The 18,958-nt window shown below is 43.0% G+C and overlaps 2 protein-coding genes across 9 annotated transcripts in view; one reads left to right on the top strand and one right to left on the bottom strand.

The window, feature by feature from the left end:
* Positions 1 to 4,060: 4,060 nt before the first annotated feature.
* On the bottom strand, positions 4,061 to 6,470 carry POLE3 (DNA polymerase epsilon 3, accessory subunit). Its single transcript, XM_045373679.3, has 4 exons — positions 6,324 to 6,470; positions 6,152 to 6,237; positions 5,708 to 5,826; positions 4,061 to 5,059 (listed from the first exon to the last, which is right to left on the bottom strand). The coding sequence occupies exons 1-4, from the start codon at positions 6,387 to 6,389 to the stop codon at positions 4,887 to 4,889; spliced, it is 444 nt and encodes a 147-aa protein (XP_045229614.1). The 5' UTR covers positions 6,390 to 6,470; the 3' UTR covers positions 4,061 to 4,886.
* An 83-nt stretch (positions 6,471 to 6,553) lies between these two features.
* C15H9orf43 (chromosome 15 C9orf43 homolog) overlaps positions 6,554 to 18,958 on the top strand; it is a 45,421-nt gene continuing 33,016 nt past the window's right edge. For 4 of the 8 annotated variants that reach the window (XR_012424457.1, XR_012424456.1, XM_074016780.1 and 1 more), the window contains exons 1-6: positions 6,662 to 7,269; positions 9,223 to 9,422; positions 9,537 to 9,672; positions 15,410 to 15,467; positions 17,429 to 17,529; positions 18,870 to 18,906. Coding sequence is in view for 6 of the 8 variants with exons in the window: in XM_074016780.1 (XP_073872881.1) it covers positions 7,196 to 7,269; positions 9,223 to 9,422; positions 9,537 to 9,672; positions 15,410 to 15,467; positions 17,429 to 17,529; positions 18,870 to 18,906 (606 nt within the window). In the remaining 2 variants the exon portion in view is untranslated. Of the gene's footprint in view, positions 7,270 to 9,222; positions 9,423 to 9,536; positions 9,673 to 15,409; positions 15,468 to 17,428; positions 17,530 to 18,869; positions 18,907 to 18,958 lie in introns of all 8 variants that reach the window. The other 4 variants (XM_065530183.1, XM_065530182.1, XM_074016782.1 and 1 more) reach the window with 4 other exon arrangements.

The raw sequence follows: 18,958 nt of genomic DNA, 5'->3' as shown, positions 1-18,958 counted from the left end.
GGGGGAGATTAAAGAGGTTTCTTTGGGTGCAGTTAATGTTTATTGGTCTGGGTGTGAGTTACATGGCTGTGTTTAATTGGTGAAAATTCATTCAGCTCCACACTTATTTGTATCTTTTGGTTTGTATATTATATTTCAATAAAAACAATTAAAACTAAACTATTGTGTCTCCTAGGTAGGTATATGGCATTGTGCTAAATGCTGTGAAAAGCATAAAAAAGGAACAAGAAAGAAAGCAGACTGCTGATTGCCAGGGTCTGAGGAAAATGTTTTGAAACTAGATAGAGGTAGTAGTTGCACAACATTGTGAATGTTCTAAATGCCACCGAATTGCTCATTTAAAAACGGTTAATTCTATGTTCTTTGAATTTCATCTCAGTCTTAAAAAGTGCGTTCACTAGATGCAATGTGGTATTCTGGGTTGGCCCCTGTAATCGAAAAAGGACGTAAGTAGAGAAACTGTTGAAATACAAAAAGCTTATTTAAAAAAAAACCCAAAAAACAAAAAACAAAAAAACCCAAAAAACAGAGCAAGGCCAAAGGTCTTTGGAACAGAATCCCAGTTTTCATAAATTCGTGGTAAGGTCTTGAGCAAGTCACTTCTCTCTGAAGAACTTCAATTTCCTATCAGTAAAAATAGGAGGTTAGGCTATAAAAGTAGCTTTGAATGGGTAGGGACGAGAACCCCCCCCCCCCAAATCCAAATCTGCATCTCTGGGCATGAAGGGCTATGGTTTAAAAGTGTAACATTACCTTAGCCTAGTAAGGAACTTGAAAAGTCCAGATAACCACTATAGTAGTGATAGAAGTGTGGTGGGGGAAAAACTGGTGGGTAATGTCAAAGATTTTTCCCAGTTGTTAAATTCTGTAGTTTTTGTTTTGTTTTGTTTTTTTTCACACAGAGTCTTGCTCTGTCACACAGGCTGGAGTGCAGTGGTGCAGTCTTGGCTTACTGCAACCTCCACTTCCCAGGTTCAAACGATTCTCCTGCTTCAGCCTCCCGAGTAGCTGGGACTATAGGATACCACGCCCGGCTAATTTTTGTGTTTTTAGTACAGAAGGGGTTCCATTTTGGCCAGGCTGGTCTTGAACTCCTGACCTCGTGATCCACCTGCCTCAGCCTCCCAAAGTGCTGGGATTACAGGTGTGAGCCACCGTGCCCGGCCAAATTCTGTAGTTTTAAAGTAATAGTCCCTATTCTCAGGAAACATGTTTTTCTTAGGTAGTCCAAGTTTGGTGACGAATGGGACATAATTAACTAAAGCCATATGGAAGAGTTATTTTGGGGATTCATCGTTGACTAGCGCACACAGCCTCGTTAGAGTGGCCGGTTAAAATTGGTAGCAGGGCGAGCCCTTCTCATGCAGGCTTTGAATAATAGGTTTAAGTATATATTTAATAGGAAACTAGGAGGGTCTGCAACCCAGCAATGCTCCAGGAAGATCCCCATGCCAAGTAATCCACAGAGGAAGCTAGGGGAAGAGGAGATGAGGCAGGGGACTGAGCTTAAAGGAAGCCACAGGAGTTGAGCAGTGCTCATGGGAATTAAGAAAGGATGTTTCTACTGCGAAGGAAAAAGCTATTAGATCTAATGAGTATTGGGGGTTGTATCTTTGTGAAATGTTATTTATAAATTTATGATTTGAAAAAGCTATGTAGATTTGGCCTGGCACGGTGGCTCACACCTATAATCCCAGCACTTTGGGATTCCGAGCCGGGCAGATCACTTGAGGTCAGGAATTCACGACCAGCCTGGCCAACATGGTGAAATCCTATCCTACTGAAAATACAAAAATCAGCCAGGTGTGGCGGCGCAGGCCTGTAATCGCAGCTATTTGGGAGGCTGAGGCAGGAGAATCTCTTGAACCCAGGAGGCAGAGGTTGCAGTGAGCTGAGATGGCACCACTGCCCTCTAGCCTGGGTGACAGAGCAAAAGTCCTTCTTAAAAAAAAAAAAAAAAGGAACGCCTGTAATCCCAGCACTTTGGGAGGCTGAGGCAGGCGGATCACCTGAGATCAGGAGTTCGAGACCAAGACCAACCTGGCCAATGCGGTGAAACCCCGTCTCTACCAAAAATACAAAAAATTAGCTGGATGTGGTGGCCGGTCCTGTAATCCCAGCTACTCGGGTGGTGGAGGCAGGAAATTGCTTGAACCTGGGAGGCAGAGGCTGCAGTGAGGCAAGATCGCACCACTGCACTTCAGCCTGGGTGACAGAGCGAGGCTCTGCCTCAAAATAAAATAAAATTAAATTAAAAAAAAAAGCTGCTTACATAGATAATAAAACACTGTGGTTAAGAGATAATAGAGGTAACAGCAGTGCTGCTTCATAGGGTTTAAGAGTTAATACTTAGGGCTGGGTGTGGTGGCTTACGCCTGTAATCCCAGTATTTTGGGAGGCCGGGGCAGGAGGATTGCTTGAGTCCAGGAGTTGGAGACCAGCCTGGGCAACATAGACAGACTTGTGAAAAGTTCTTGCACCAGCCGGGTGTGGTGGCTCACCCCTGTACTCCCAGCACTTTCAGGCAGGCGAATCACGAGGTCAGAAGATTGAGACCACCCTGGCTAACACAGTGAAACCCCATCTCTACTAAAAATACAGAAACAAAATTAGCCAGGCATGGTGGCAGGCGCCTGTAGTCCCAGCTACTCGGGAGGCTGAGGCAGGAGAATGGCGTGAACCCTGGAGGCACAGCTTGCAGTGAGCCAAGATCACGCCACTCCAGCCTGGGAGACAGAGCAACGATCCATTAAAAAAAAAAAAAAAAAAAAAAAAAACTTTCAGCAGGTATGGTGGCTCATGCCTGTAATCCCAGAACTTTGGGAGGCTGAGGTGGGTGGATCACCTGTCAGGAGTTCCAGACCAGCCTAGCCAACATGGTAAAACCCTGTCTCCACTAAAAATATAAAAATTAGCTGGGCGTGGTGGCGGGCGCCTGTAATCCCAGCTACCTGGGAGGCTGAGGCAGAATTGCTTGAACCTGGGAGAAGGAGATTACAGTGAGCCGAGATAATGGCACTGCACCCCAGGAGGTTACAGTGAGCCGAGATAATGCCACTGCACCCCAGCCTGGGTGACAGATTGAGACTCTGTCTCAAAAAAAAAAAAAAAAAAAAGAAAAAGAAAAAGAAAAAAACACTCTTGCAGTAGTTCAGAGCCCTTGCCTGTGAATGAGCAGCACCTGCTGGTCATCCAAGGCGATGCAGGATCTCATGTTTACAAAGGTTTGGCCAAGTCCACATGCCAAAAACTTTTATGGAGAGTATCATCAGGGGTTCTCTCCAAAAACACACTACGAACAAGCGGCATGAAACAGGAGGCATCATTTTTTAACAAGACTTTTATTTGTACAAAGCATTACAATCTTCTCAGCATTCTTCACTCACAAACTTTTCACTGTATTTAACAAGTTAACAGTGTCAAACTACGTCACTACCTGTCAAACCCCAAGCGCTCAACTTAGAGAGAAACAAAAAGTGCTTGGAGCACTGAATGGAAACAGAAAAAAACTAAGAAAGGCCAACAGAGATATTTTAGAAGCAGTTAAAGAGGATGGTTTAGGGACAGTTAGATTCCTGAGCACCATCAGATTTCCCTTAAGGTTCAGAGGGGCTTCACAAAATAATTTTTAGAAGACATGAGACAAAATTAGCCAGGCTTGGTGGCAGCATCTGTAGCTCCAGATACTCAGAAGGCTCAGGTGGGAGGATCACTTGAGTCCAGGATTTCAAGGATGCAATGAGCTATGATCATACCACTGCACTCCAGCCTGGGCCACAGAGAGACCCCATTTCTTAAAAACAAAACAAAACATGAGATTAGAACTAAGGAAACAAGAGATCAGAGAAACTCACACTTTGGAGTATTAAGCAGGTAATCAAAGCTTCCAGACTGACAGAAGTGAGAAAAGGAGGGAGAGGAGAAAGTGGGATGGGGGACAGAGGAGAGGCAGAGGAAAGGAAGCAGGAGGCACAGAGGGAGAAAGCTGTGCCTACAGGAAATAAAGTTCGGAACTCATGAATTGAAGAATGAAAAGCTATAGTCACAAGTCTGGGAGATGGACTTCAAGAAGAGAAAGCCTGGGGTTTTACACCTTCCAGGAGGTGATGACAAATCCTAAAGCTGTATAGTGGCAGAGAGTAAGGTACACCTGACACTATGCCATCTGTTTCTGTAAAAGTAAGACACTAGCACCCTTGCTTGACTAATACCATTCTACACTGCTGATTTAAGAGTATCTGTGATCAGATTACCAGTACACCAGCAGGTCAATCATCTGCAGGCAATATAGAAAGGTTTTGAGCCAAGCGGGTCTATGAAAAACAAAACCCAGTTAATGCTCCTGTCAAGTGAAGAGACAGATTTTGTTATTCTCCCACAGCATTTTAGTACTTTCCTAAAGCTTACTCATTCTGAGCAGTCTTAGTAAGCTACTGTCAAAGACTGTGCAATCAAACATAGGCGACCATAAGCAAAGCCCCAATTTTTCCTGAGCCCTGGCTGCTTCTGTGATCTGGAACACAGCAGGCAGCATGGAAGTTATTATTACTTATTTGGGGGAATAGGGAAGACTGCAGATCAAAAACCATCTAACCATACATTTAAGTAACCAAAAGCGATCAACTGACTAATTTAGCCGCTCAGAATCCCTCTTGTCAAAAAGTCATAATCTTCAGATTGATGAAGGAAAACAGGATTCTGCTACTCAGATGCTTTCAGTTTGGTGAGTGCTGGTTCTGATGGTATTTCTAGTCAGTTTTTATTCTGATCTTTTCAGGCACTTTTGCCTGAGACTACTCTGCCCAGCATGGAAAAGCTTCACAGAAACACGTAGCACGTCTCATCTCAAGTGGTACCTTCCAAGCTGCTACAGTCTCCCACCCTATTCAATTGTCTACTTCTTCCTCTTCATTCTGTTCTTCTTCTTCCAGCCTTTCTTCATCTTCGTCATTGTCCTCATCCCTGCTCTTGTCTTGCTCTTCTGAGTCTGTTTTTTTGTCTTTGTCCTTCTTCTTTTGCTCTGAGGCCTCCTTCTTGCCTTTCTGCTCCCGCCTATACGCTGTAAGGAGGAAAGAAGGGGTTAGGAGACAGAGCTGAAAGTGAGCCAGACAGACTGCAGGAGCTAATTACATTATACAACTGGAAAAACAGAGGCAGGTGGGTGCGGTGGCTCACGCCTGTAATCCCAGCACTTTGGGAGGCTGAGGCGGGCGGATCACCTGAGGTCAGGAGTTCAAGACCAGCCTGGCCAATATGGTGAAACCCCATCTCTACAAAAATACAAAAATTAGCCGCACGTGGTGGCATGCACCTGTAGTCCCAGCTACTTGGGAGCCGGAGGCAGGATAACTGCTTGAACCCAGGAGGAGGAGACTGCGGTGAGCCAAGATCCCACCACTGCACTCCAGCTTGGGTGACAGAGCAAGACTCCATCTCAAAAACAAAAAACAAACAAAAAAAAAAAAACAAGAAAAACAAGACCAAAAAAAAAAAAACCAAAAAAAAAAAAAAGGAGGCAGAAAAGGAAAAATAACTTGCTCAGCATCACAAAACAGATCCGAGGTAGTGTCCATCGAACTGGGTCGAGTCACATCAAGTGCTGGCTTAGAGAACTTAAAGGGACCCGCGCTGAGAAAGTCTCAGGGCCAGATGAACAGGTCACACAGGATGACCATCTACGTGGTTTAGAAGACAGAAGGCTCGTTACCTTCCAGAGCTTCCTTTAATGGGGTAACGAACCGCTGGAACTCCATCTCTTCCATGGCTGAGAGCACATCACTGGCATTCAGCGTCTTGCGCTTTCCTTTCATAGCAAAATTGTTGGCACTGAGAGAAGAGAAAGGCTGTCAGACTCCCTCTTGTTTGTAAGGGGTGAGTGGGAAAAGGAGCACCCAGAGGTGGAACGGGAAAACCTGCCTCTTACATGCATGGATTTTGGTGTGACACGGATAAGTCCTTCCCTTCTCTGCACAAAAAAAGCTTAAGCAAAGTTATTTTGTTGCGTTACTTTGCTTCAGAACTTGTAGGAACTGGCTGAGAACTGAACCTGTCCCGACCGAGGGAGGACATAATCGTTGGGGTTTGTGGGCTCCCGGCCAGGAACTCCCAGCCAGGTATCCCCGCGCCTCCCTTATGCCTCTGCCCCGCTCACCAGGATGTGGCGTACAGCACGAAGACGCTGGCGGCGCGGGAGATGGCGCTCCGGGCCTCCTTGGAGATGTTGACACCGTCCGGGAGCTGCGAGGAGACCGGGGGTGAGCAAAGCTGCCGGTCCAGCACTTGCTTCCCTCCTGCCCGTTCGTCCGCCCCCCCGAGCTGCTCACCGCCTCCTTGATGATCCTGGTGATGACGGCGTTGGGCAGGTTTAGGTCCTCGGGCCTCTCCGCCATTGCCGCCGCCGGGGCTGAGCCTCCCTCTCGCCTCCGCTACAGGCAGCTACTGCGTCCGGACTTCCCGCGTCGCTACGGTCTGACCCTCTGGAGGTTCCGTCCCGCCCCACGTGGCCCACAGTGTCCCACAGTGCTCTGCGCGCTATAGCCTCTCTCTTCCCCCTAGCCCCGCCTCCGCCTCAAATACCGGCGCATCCGGATTTTGAAGCCGCAGTGGTTTTGGCCCGCCGAGGCTTCCATCCAACCGCACCCCACCCCGCACGCCCCTCCCCAGGTCCGTTTCTTTGCCTCTCGCCATCGCTGCGTCGGGAACCTTCTCATCAGCTTATTATGGCTCAAAGGAGTTTCCGTCCGTTTTCCATGGTGCTCTGCGCCGCTGCTTGGCGACGGTGCAACCGGGCGCAGCGTGTGGGAGACGGAGGCGTGGCTGACGCGGCTGGGCGGGTCCCTTTAGGGCCGGAGGCAGGGTGTGGCCGGCCGGGTCCGTAAATCTCCTCACCGCGCCGCAAGGGGCCGCGTTTTACCACTTCTTTTAGCAACCCTAAGCGGTTTGGAATCCGCTTTGCTCTTACAGGACCTCAGCCCGTCGTGATCAGATTCTCCACTTTTTTTTTCTTTCCTGGAATGGAGCGGGCAATCTTTTTCCATCTCTACCGAAGTTGATGTTCATTTTTAGTATTTTCACCCCTCACACCTTTGTAATAATGGTACTAAAACTGAATGTTATTTAGATTTTTGTTGTAGTTGTTGTTTGTTTTTAACGTGAACTATTTATGTAGCCCGGGGATAATGTTGGCCACATAGAGATGCGCCTGATTAGGTCTCAGGAGTCTATTCGGGCTGGGCAGGTAACGAAAGGACGAGAAGCAGCCTTTTCATTGTAAGAAGAATGCAACATTACATTCGCTTTCAAAAACAGACCGTGTTAAAATTGTGTTTATTTTTCAGTTAAATTGTTCATCATACCTCTTTTCCAGTTAAAATCATTCTCAAGGTTTTGCAATGGCGTTTTAAGTTGTTTTTAAGTTATTTTTATATTATGTTCGTGGAAATTCTCACTCCCACTGATTTGTATGTATGTATTTATGTTTGACAGGATCTCTGTCCCCCAGGCTGGAGTGCAGTGAGGCGGTCTCGGCTCACTGCAGCCTCGACCTCCTGGGCTCAGGTGATCCTCCCACCTCAGCTCCCCTAAATAGCTGGAGCTACAGGTGCATTCCATCACACCCAGCTAATTTTTTTTGTATTTTTCGTAGAGACAGGGTTTCGCCATGTTGCCCAGGCTGGTCTCGAACTCCGGGGCTCAAGTGATTTGCCCTCGGCCTCGCAAAGTGCTGAGATTACAGGCGTGAGCCCCCGCGCCCGGCCTCCCACTGAGAATTAATGCTGCTTTTTTCCCTTCAAAAGGGAAGTCTCAAGTCGCCATTTAGTTTTCCTGCTTTCGATAGAAGCCTGTTTACAGAGAAATATTTTAAAACAAAAGAGCAAATGCTATGATAAGTGGCAACTGAAAGTGCTTCAATTAGAGTCCATAAGGTCTGGTGGGGGAGCTCCGCTTGGATAGAACAGACCTGGCTGAAAACAGGGCTGCTCAGCGCTAGTCAGTTGCAGTTCAGCTGGAATTGGGCCCAGTGTTGTCAAGTATTTTGGTCCCTAAAAGGAATCAGAAATCTGGACATTGTGGGCTATTTCAATTTTAAAATTGGTTCAAAGTGCCAGCCAAACAAAACAAGTCATAGGCCAGGTGCAATCCTAGGCTGATAGTTTATCTTTGATCTAAATTATAAACTGTTTAGAACAGGGAGTTTGTTTATTACTGTTCATGTCCAAAGCAGGTCCCCTCACATATTTAGTAATCAATAAATGTGTTGAATAAAAGAAAGAAATGGACGCTGTCCTTAAAAAGTTCTTAGGGATATGGTAGTGGTTATTGATTGCCTAAAACACCTCTAGAAAGGAAAAGATGATAATATTTATTGAGCACCTCCCATGTGTAAAAGTACATTATCTCATTTAATGCTTCTGCAGTCCTCCTTAGGGATTCCCCTCCTGCTTATTTTATTTATTTGTTATTTTTTGTAGAGAGGGGGTAACTCATCTTGGCCTACCAAAGTGCTGTGATTACAGACCTGAGACACCAAGTCAGGACCCTTCCCCCTACTTGAGAGAGAGGTGTGAAGTCACTTGTCCAAGGCCATATGGCCAGTAAATGAAAAGCTAATGGACTCTGATGCAACTAGGAGTGTCTAGTGATTTGCTATTTGAGCAAACACATTCATTGCTGGTGGGTATTTTATCTGCCTGCGTGGGAACTGAAGCACATTGAAAAACGAAACATGTCTTCCAGGAGTTTGGGCCTTCTGAGACACTTCTGTGACTACTTTGGTCATAATTTGATAATGCTTTTTGGAGATGGTGACATCTTCTCCCTGATGACTAACAAAGGGAAAAAGGAAAGGATGCAAATATTTATTTGGAACAATATGCCAGGCTTTTAATATTCATTAACTAATTTTTGTAATGACCCTGTGAAATAAACTTATCCTCATTTTACAGTGAAGTCAACAGGCTCAGACTGGTTAAGTCCCAGGTCACTCAGCTATTAAATAGCCAATTAGGAGACCTGAAGTCATTCTGCTCTCAAACTCTTGCCATTCTACCTCATGCTGAGATATTTTCATACTTGTTTGTTATCCAATCTTTAACTATTTTGTGGCCATCATTTACCTGTATAGGTTCAACAGAAATATTTTATACTTTGAGTTCAAATTAAGATCTGGACCGTATGGCTAATGTGTAATACTCCCTAATTATGTGGTTGTTGATTTTCCAGAGGACTAGAATGCTGCAGGGTTGGCCTTTGGCCTAAACCATTTCTAGGTATGGACTTGCCAGATGAGAGCCGGTGGGATGAAACCACCTGTGGCTTTGCTGTTTGTCAGCACCCACAATGCTGGGCAACTGTCCGCCGCATTGAAAGGGGCCATCCTCGAATCCTTGGCTCAACCTGCAAAACTCCCCTGGATGCTGAAGGTGAATTAGCCAGCTTCTGTCCTCTCCCTCACGAGGTCCTTAATGTATTTATGTATGTGACTTCCTTTCTCCAGGCAGCATGTTAACATGTTTTCTTCTGGTCTGTCTTCTTAGATAAACTCCCAGTGCTCACCGTGGTAAACATCTCGGATTCCTGCTTTGCACCTCGTCATCTACCAGAATGTACCGTTACTAAGGCCCGTTCTTTATTGTCTCGGAGTTCAAAGTTTTACTCCAAATTTCATGGCAGGTAAATTATGATGGAATCTTCCTTTAACAGCCTATTGTCTCAAAATTCTGGCTTATGATTTTCCTTATCCATGTAGTATACTTTGAGAAAGCCAGATTAAAAAGAAAATACCAATTTGGTTAAAGAAGTGGTGAATAGGCAGTGGGAGACAGAAAGAAACACTTCCTGCTTGTGCTATAGGAATTGGTTAATTTGGGAGGTATATTGGTTCGGAAGGGCTGTCATAACAAAGTACCATAGACTGGGAGGCTTAAACAACAAAATTATTTTCTTATAATTCTTGAGGCTAGAAGTCCATTATCAAGGTGTTGCCAAGATTGTTTGCTTTTAAGACCACTCTTGGTTTGTAGATGGTAATTTTTTATTCCCTGTGTCCTTTTTATTTATTTACTTTTTTTGAGCCAGGGTCTTACCCTGTCACACAGGCTGGACTAGAGTAAAATGGTGTGATCATAGCTCACTGCAGCCTCAACTTTCCGGGCTCAAGCGATCCTCCTACCTCAGCCTCCCAAGTAGCTATGACTGCAAGTGTGCATCATCGTGCCTGGTTAATTTTTTTGTTTTTTGCTTTTATTAGAGATGAGGTCTTGCTTTGTTGCCTGGGCTGGTCTTGAACTCCTGGCCTCAAGTGATCCTCCTGCCTTGGCCTCCCAAATTGTTGGGATTACAGGCATGACACACCGTACCGAGCCCCTCTCCCTATGTGTTAACATGGTCTTCCCTCTATGCGTCTGTGTCTTAATTTCTTCTTACAAGGACACCAGTGTTACTGGGTTGGGGCCCCCCATGTGACTTCATTTTTACTTTAATAACTTCTTTTTTTTTTTTTTTTTTTTTGAGATGGAGTCTTGCTCTGTCACCCAGGCTGGAGTATAGTGGCCTGATCTCAGCTCACTGCAACCTCCGCCTCCCTGCTTCAAGCAATTCCCCTGCCTCAGCCTCCCGAGTAGCTGGGATTACAGGCGCACACCACCACGCCCAGCTAATTTTTTTGTATTTTTAGTAGAGACAGGGTTTCACCATGTTGGCCAGGCTGGTCTCGAACTCCTGTCCTCAGGCAGCCCATCCGTCTTGGCCTCCCACAGTACTGGGATTACAGGCGTGAGCCACTGCGCCTGGCCCTTAATAACTTTTTAAAAAACCGTATCTCCAAATACAGTCAAAATCTGAAGTACTAATTGGGACTTTAACAGACGATTTTTGTGAGGACACAATTCAGCCAGTCTTATCAGCATCTGTAGATCAGAAAACTGTCCATATATGCCATCTTTCTTTTTTCTTTCTTTTTTTGAGACAAGAGTCTCACTGTGTCATCCAGGCTGGAGTGCAATGGCACGACCTCTGCCTCCCACGTTCAAGCAATTCTCATACCTCAGCCTCCTGAGTAGCTGGAATTACAGGCATACACCACCATGCCTGGCTGATTTTTATATTTTTAGTAGAGACGGAGTTTCACCATGTTGTCCACGCTGGTCTCAAACTCCTGACCTCAAGTGATCCACCGGCCTCAGCCTCCCAAAATGCTAGGATTACGTGTGAGCCACCATGTCCAACCCTGTCTTTCTATTTCTTTTTTTTGGTGGTCTTACTTTGTCACCTAGGCTGGAGTACAGTGGCACGAACTTGCTCACTGCAACCTCCACCTCCTGGGTTCGAGTGATTCTCCAGCCTCAGCCTCCCAAGTAGCTGGGACCACAGGCACGCACCACCACACCCAGCTAATTTTTGGATGTTTTTGTATAGACAGGGTTTCGCCATGTTGCCCAGGCTGGTCTTGAACTTGTGAGCTCAAATAAATTGTACACTTAAAAATGGTTAAAATGGTCAATTTGTGTTATGTGTATATTTACCACAGTAAAAAACTCATATCCTTATATTTTCATATCTCTTGCTATTTTTCTTATTTTTTAAAAGACATGTTACATGCATGGATGAATGAATAACATAAAGGGGTTGCTCTGTAATCCCAGAGTGTTGGGGTTATTCTGTAATCCCAGAGTGTTGGGGTTATTCTGTAATCCCAGAGTGTTGGGATTACAGGCGTGAGCCACCATGCCCGGCCCCTGTCTTTCTATAATGATATTTTATTTTTAGGTATGAAAATATTTGTAAGCTCCATGCCCGGTATGGATATTTTGTTTTTAGGTATGAAACTATTTGTAACCATCATGCCCGGCCGCTGTCTTTCTATAATAATATTTTATTTTTAGGTGTGAAACTATTTGTAAGCTCCTAAAGGAAAAAGCTGTGGCTTTTTTTTTTTTTTTCTTTTCTTGAGTCTCCTACAATGTCTATGTACCCAATGAGTGCTTGCTGATACACGAAACTAAGGGACAGGTATCTGTGGAAAGCTTAGACTTAAAAAATTCAAAGACTTTGTTACCTGGAATCAAAGCACCAGTGATGGCTCTTATAGTAATTTCTTTTCTCCTGTTCCATTTAAGTAGCCCCTGATGATTTCTCTTTGGCTAACAATGGTATAGGAAGAGGCTTGACTACTTTCATGTTCTCTAGGACTTGAATTTTGGTTAAACAGCGGTGTTTCTCAGTCAGGACCTATGATGTGCTTCACATTCACACGCAGGGACACACTCCACCCCTGCCATGCCCTCCGTGTATAGCGCAGAGCTGTGAGAGAGCTGCCTCCTCTAGTCAGTTCCCTGTTTCCACATCTTCTTCCTTCAGTGTGTCTGGCTTTCTGCTTCACACTCTCTGTCGGAGACCAGTCCCTCATGACATGGTGGGTGTTTGCAGTGGCTTCTGAACTGGCTTCTCTGCCTTTTCTCCTCGAAGCTATTTTACATATGGCCAACAGATTAATCTTCCAAAAATACTGCTTTGTTCATTTCCTTGCTCGAAAAGCCCCTTTATCAGCACTTTGTTTACTAGAGAACAGACTCAAACCTCCCAACTCTGGACTGGTGGCCTCTCTCTTTACTGTCTGGCTTCTCTAATCAGAGTCCTCTCTTCTTGAACACCAACTTTTCCTCTGTGCGAGACTGGTTTTCTGATTGTGCTTTTCTGTCATGCAGTTTCCTTAACTGTAAAGGCCTTCTTCCCTCCTGTCACTTCATTAAGTCCCTGGCCTGGCCTTATCTGGCCTTCCTACTAGACCTCATCTCGCACTTCTCCCTTCCTTGTTGAATAGGCTCAGGCCACACTGCTCTTTCAATTCCTCATCTATGCCACACCTTCCACCCCAGGGTTTATGCCCCTACTGTTTCCCCTGAGTAGAACACTTTTCCTCTTTTTTTTTTTAAAAAAAAAAAAAAAAAAACACTATTGACATTTTGGACCAGATAATTCTTTGTCCTTTGGGGCTGTCTTGTGCATTATCTGATTTTAGCTACTTCCCTGGCTTCTACCCACTGAATACTAGTAGTACCCTGCCTCCAGTTATGACAACCAGAAATGCCTCCAGACATTACCAGATGTCCCCTGGGGGCAATATTGCCCCCTCGTTGAGAAATACTGCCCTAGATCCTTCCAGCTAATTCCTTTCGGTCCTTGAGTTTAAGCTTAAATGTTGCTTTTTCACAGAAGTCTTCCTCGAGCAGTCTATTGAAAATTTTCTTACACCCTCATCATCATTTAACCAAGCATCCTTTTTCTTCAGTTCTTCTGATCTGAAATGATTTTTATTGATTTGTTTGCCGCCTCTCATGAGAATGTCAGTCCCTACAAGAGCAGGGACTGTATGTTTCTTTTGTTGGCTGCTCTGTCTCCTATGTCTTCAATAATGCATGGCATATAGTGGAAACATAATAAGTATTTGTTGACTGAGAGAATATGGTCCTTTTCTTCTGTCAAGGTTGAGTTTTCTCATTTCCCATTAGCCTCTGATATTCTCTCTTCCAAACTACCCCTAGTACTTCGAGTCCCTGACATGCTTATTGATATTTATATGTTTATCTCCTAAGTCCAGCTGGATTTTAGGCCCTTTGAAAGCAGGGGCCATGACATTTGTTTAGTCATTCAATTCACAACTGTATGTTAGTGGGGGCCACTGCGGCGAATGCTGGGGATACAACAGTAACAACATACAGTCTTTACCCTCAAGGGACTTTCAGCCTAGTGGGGAGGCAAAGAAATAAGCAGGTCGTATGATGAGTGTCATGAGAGGACTGCCCCCTGGTGTGTGGGAACACCAGAAAGGGTTCCCAAACCAGGGCACTGTCTTCTGTGTAAGTGGCATCTGTGCCTAGACCGGAAGTCTGAGCAGTCTAGTGAAATGGGGGTTGTAGGTGGGAGGTTGGCAGGAAGAGATTTCTAAACCATAGGAATAGCATATCCAAAGGCTTGGAGGCAAGAGGAAATTCTGTCTGTATCAGGAAAATAGTTCATTGTGCCTAGAACATAGAGCAGGAATGGAAGAGTGGTCAGAGATGAGGCTGGGGAGCTGCAGTAGAAACAGGAAGCAGGTGTCTGTGTCATGTAGAACTTCATAAAGCAAGCTGAGTGTTAAGTCTTTATCTTTTTATTGTTTTTAAACTCGTCTTACTATCATTCCTAAAGGTCGTTTTCATTTACCCCTTGACATTATTCATTCATCCATGTATGTAACATGTCTTTTAACAAATAGGAAAAATAGCAAGTGATTTGAAAATATAAGGATATGAGTTTTTTACTGTGGTAAATATATACATAACAAGAATTGACCATTTTAGCCATTTTTAAGTGTACAATTCATTGGCATTAAGTACATTCACAATGTTGTACATCCATGACCACTATCCATTTCTGAAATGTTTTCATCATGTCAAACAAAAACTGTATCCATTAACGGCAACTCCCCATTCCCTCCTCTTCCCACCCTCTGGTAATCTCTATTCTGTTTTCTGTCTTTATGAACTTTCCTGTTCTAAGTACCTCATATAAGTGGAATCACACATTTGTCCTTTTGTGTCTGGCTTATTTCACTTAGTATAATGTTTCCAGTGTTGTAGTATATACTGTAGTCCCCCCTTATTTGCAGGAAATGTATTCTCAGACTCCCAGTGGATGCCTGAAACTGTGAACAGTACCAAACCCTATATTTACTATGTTTTTACATATACATACATGCTTATAGGAAAGTTTAATTTATAAGTTAGGCACACTGAGAGATTAACAACAATAAGATAGAACACTTATAATATACTGTGATAAAAACTCATGGTGTGAATATGGTCTCTTGTGGTCTCTCTCTCTCTCTCTCTCTCAAAATACCTTACTTACAGGTGCTCATCTATTTTCAGACCATAGTTGACTGCGGGTAAGTGAAACCATGAATAAAGGACTACTGTATCAGAATTTCATGACTTTTAAAAGCTGAATGATATTCTATTGTATGTATATAATGCATTTTGTTTATTTTATAATAAATTTTTAAATTTTGTTTTTATTTATTATTTATTTTATATTTTATGTTATTTTATATTTTGAGCATCTATCTCAAAGTACTTAAACTTTTATTGATGGTGATATGACTGTCTCTAGCTGGAGAGAAGAGTAGGCTATGAATTCTGTTTGATGGAACAAATAGTTGTGAAGTGTTTGCAGTGTGCAATGTCTGTTTAGGAGCTGTTCCAGGAAAAACAAACAAAACTTAAGGATATGGTGAGACCCTACACTCGTTTGGTAAGCATAAAGCCCAAGGTTTTCTGTAGATAAGTAGAAGGGTTTCCTCTTAGCACTAACTTTATCATTCCAATAAGTGTTTTGTATTTCTGTTTTATGTGTGGAACTCATTTTTTAGGCCTCCGAAGGGTTTACCTGACAAAAGTTTGATCAACTGTACTAATAGACTTCCCAAAGTAAGTCACAGATATTAAAAGGTACTTGCTCAACAATTTTTCTTTACTAGTGGAAATAAACTATTCTGCCTTTATTTGAAATTATTCCTCAGGAGGACTATAATCTGAATAGTAATGTTGATAGTAACCATCTAATATTGGGTCCTTGCTATATGCTAGACTCTGTGCTATCTACATGCCATATTGTTTTCAGAAATCCTAGAAGTCAGTGGGATTGATTTGTATAGGTTAGGTGTGGGTGAGAATTTTCTGTCTCTTTCCTGCATAGAACATGTTCAGCTACTCAGTAAATACTGTCATCTCATAATCAGGGAAACTGGAATGCTGGAATGTCAGACCCAAATAGGCCTTAAGGTCATCTAATCTGATAACTTACAAACTGTTCAGCTTATGATCTACAGTAAGAAATAGATTTTACAAAAAAAAAAAAAAAAAATCATGGAACAATCCTTACCTAACTATGAGTGATATACTCTAATATTTTCTGTCCTATTCTGTTTTATTCTATTTCGTTTGTAAACAATATGGTCTGTGATTCAAAAAACTTGATTTTATGACCTATGAATAGTTGCAATTGCAGTTTGAAGAACACTACAATGGTTTGATAGACCACAGTTTATCTTATGTATCTTGCAGATGAGGAAACTCAGTTGGGAAGTGATTTGCTAAAGCATACAGCTAGTTAGGGGTAGAGCTAAATTAGAACTTTAGAAAGAAAAATCCCTCCTACTTAACTATAGTAAAGAGAGATTTACTATTCTTTGCAGTCCTACTGGATGCCTTTTATTTTTTTCATGAGATGCTTCACTTTTCAATATTATGTGTAATGGAGAGTATAAGGAACTGCGATGGTAGATGGTTTTGAATGGACAAATTGACTAATCACTTTACCTCTTTGACTTCTTTAGAATAAGAGGATTAGATTAAATAATAACAACAACAATAATTATTATTATTATTATTTTAAGAGACAGAGTCTTGCTCTGTCACCCAGGCTGGAGTGCAGTGGTATGACCGTGGCTCACTGTAGCCTCAAATTCCTGGGTTCAAGCCATCCTCCTGCCTCAGACCCCTGAGTAACTGGACTATAGGCACACAGCACCACACTTGGCTAATTAAAAACTTTTTGTAGGAACAGGGTCTCACTATGTTTCCCGGGCTGGTCTCAAACTCCCAGCCTCAAGCAATCCTCCTACCTCGGTCTACCAAAGTGCGTGAGTTGTCATGCCTGGCCTAGATTAAATTATTTTAAGTTAATTATTTGGAGAGATAATGTATGAACATGATTTTTAACTTCAAAAAGCATTAAAAGATTTATAATGAAAAGGAATCTCTCCTATTACTTCCAAGTCCATCAGTTCGTCTTCACAGGGACAACCTTATTTTGAATAGTTTTTTCGTATGTGTATCTTACCAGGAATATGAACTAGGTGATTTACAAGGTTTCCTTGAGCACTAGTGTTCTAGGATCCTAAATAGCTAAATGTGAGAAGAGTTAGCCTTTGACTTTTATATAGATGCCTATAATTGTAGTCAGACTGTAAAACACCTTGCTTCTGTTTCTGTCAGTTCTTTTTCTGCTCCCAAGCTGCAGATTGTAATGTCTGCAGGATCTAAGTCTTTGGCGTGGAGTAGGCAGGATAAGTAGTGTTCCTGTAGGCAAGCCCCAGGGCACCCTCATATGGGATCGGATTGGGAGTTGCTAAATGCTACCCTAAGGGCACAGGGAAGCAGGGGAGATTATTTGCTTATTAATACTAACTCTTGCAGATACCTATACTGATATTTGATGGAGGAGGCCGGTTTTTTTTTTTGGGGGGGGAGAATATTATGAAGATGTCTTGGAGATGGGAAACTTAAATCATCTTCTGTGCCACCAAACTCTTTGCTTAGCATATCCTTAATCTGATACAGGAGTTTAGCACCTCAAGCCATACATGGGCTTTATATCTTTCTCTTAGCTTCCAGTGTTGAATTTGAATGAGACGCAACTTCCCTGCCCTGAAGATGTTAGAAATATGGTTGTATTGTGGATCCCAGAAGAAACAGAGATACATGGGAGGTGAGTATCATATCTGGAACTCAGAGGCCTTTGACTCTATAAATCTCTGATGTCTTCTGCAGGCCTCCTTTTTGTGATCTTCCTTTTCGCCAGCTCATTGCAAGTAGCAGGAGGCCAGCAGAGAAGGTCGTGGTCTTTTGCACCTGCCTTTTGCTACACTGGAATTTTAACGTAATGCATTTTGAGATTCATGCTGTGGGATTTCTCCATATCAAATTTCACATGGCAGTAAATAGCATACAAGATAAGGCTTAACTTACTTGTAAGGCTTGACTAAGAAATAAATGCTCTCTCTTAGTTTTTCTGGTTAACCACTTGCAACAAGTGAAAAAGTTCTCAGTGAAGCATGTGAATCTGTGATCTCAACCCCAGGGCCTAGTACAGTGTACAAAAGCAATAGCATGTAGGACTTGTGTAGAAAACAGAGTGTGACAAAGATCATTTGGTGAAGGCCCAAAGGCTGGCTAATATTGACAACCATCAGGAAAGTGTTTGGTTCTTCTTTCCTGATCCTTGAGGCTTTCAGGTTCTTAAGTGACATTTAGAGATGATGAAACTTAAGAATTTCTTTTTATTTCATTTTGTTTTTCTTTTTAAAAAATAATGCTATGAGTGCTTCTCTCTATATATGTATGCATTTGTGTGTGTGTATATATGGTATAAACAAATGAAACACAACCCTAAGGGTTTATTTCCTTTCATGTGAAAGAAGCTCAGAAGTAGGCAGGCTAGGGCATGTGAGCTTCATGAGATAATCAGAAACCGGGGCTCCTTCTAGCTTTTTGGGCCATCTCCTTAGCCCATGAATTCCACCTTCTAAGGAGTTTCATGGGTGCTTTTAAGGTATAAGTTGGCTACTAGAGCTTCCACTATCATATCCATGTCCCAGGCAAGGAGGAAGAGGACAGAGCAAAAAATACTTCTTACGAAACCTCTCTGTGTCAAGCAGCGAGGATTTGGTGAACCAAATAGATTTGGTCCCTGTCCTGTTGGAGCCTTGTCAGGGCGAGTCAGCCATTACAGACATAACCACACCTACATATATCATTTCTAATTTGGATTCATGCTATGAAAGCAGATAACTGGATTGCCTGAGAGATTAATGGGAAACCTAATTTAGATAGGAGGATGGGGGGTCTTTTTAGCAGAAGGTGCTTGGGCAGCAGGTACTGCTGGGCTCCCGACCAGCTATCTTCAAGTACTGATCAAAGATAAGAATCTTTGTGGTCATCATTCACGAATATCCTTGGAGCTTCTGTTTAAGATATCTGGAAATAAGTTGTGCTTATTCTTATTTCAAGTCCAGCTGAGAAGCATGTTTTGTTTTGTTTTTTCTCCAGACAGCATGGGAAGAAGAAAAGAAAGAACTTGACAGTGGTGAGTTTGATGTTTTTGTGCAAATCTTTATAATATTGCTATGTAGAGTTTT

The sequence above is a fragment of the Macaca fascicularis genome, chromosome 15 (genome assembly GCF_037993035.2).
Source record: "Macaca fascicularis isolate 582-1 chromosome 15, T2T-MFA8v1.1".
In the NCBI taxonomy this organism is placed as follows: Eukaryota; Metazoa; Chordata; class Mammalia; order Primates; family Cercopithecidae; genus Macaca; species Macaca fascicularis.
The sequence above is the reverse complement of the archived record's forward strand: the minus strand, read 5'-3'. Positions and strand labels throughout refer to the sequence as shown.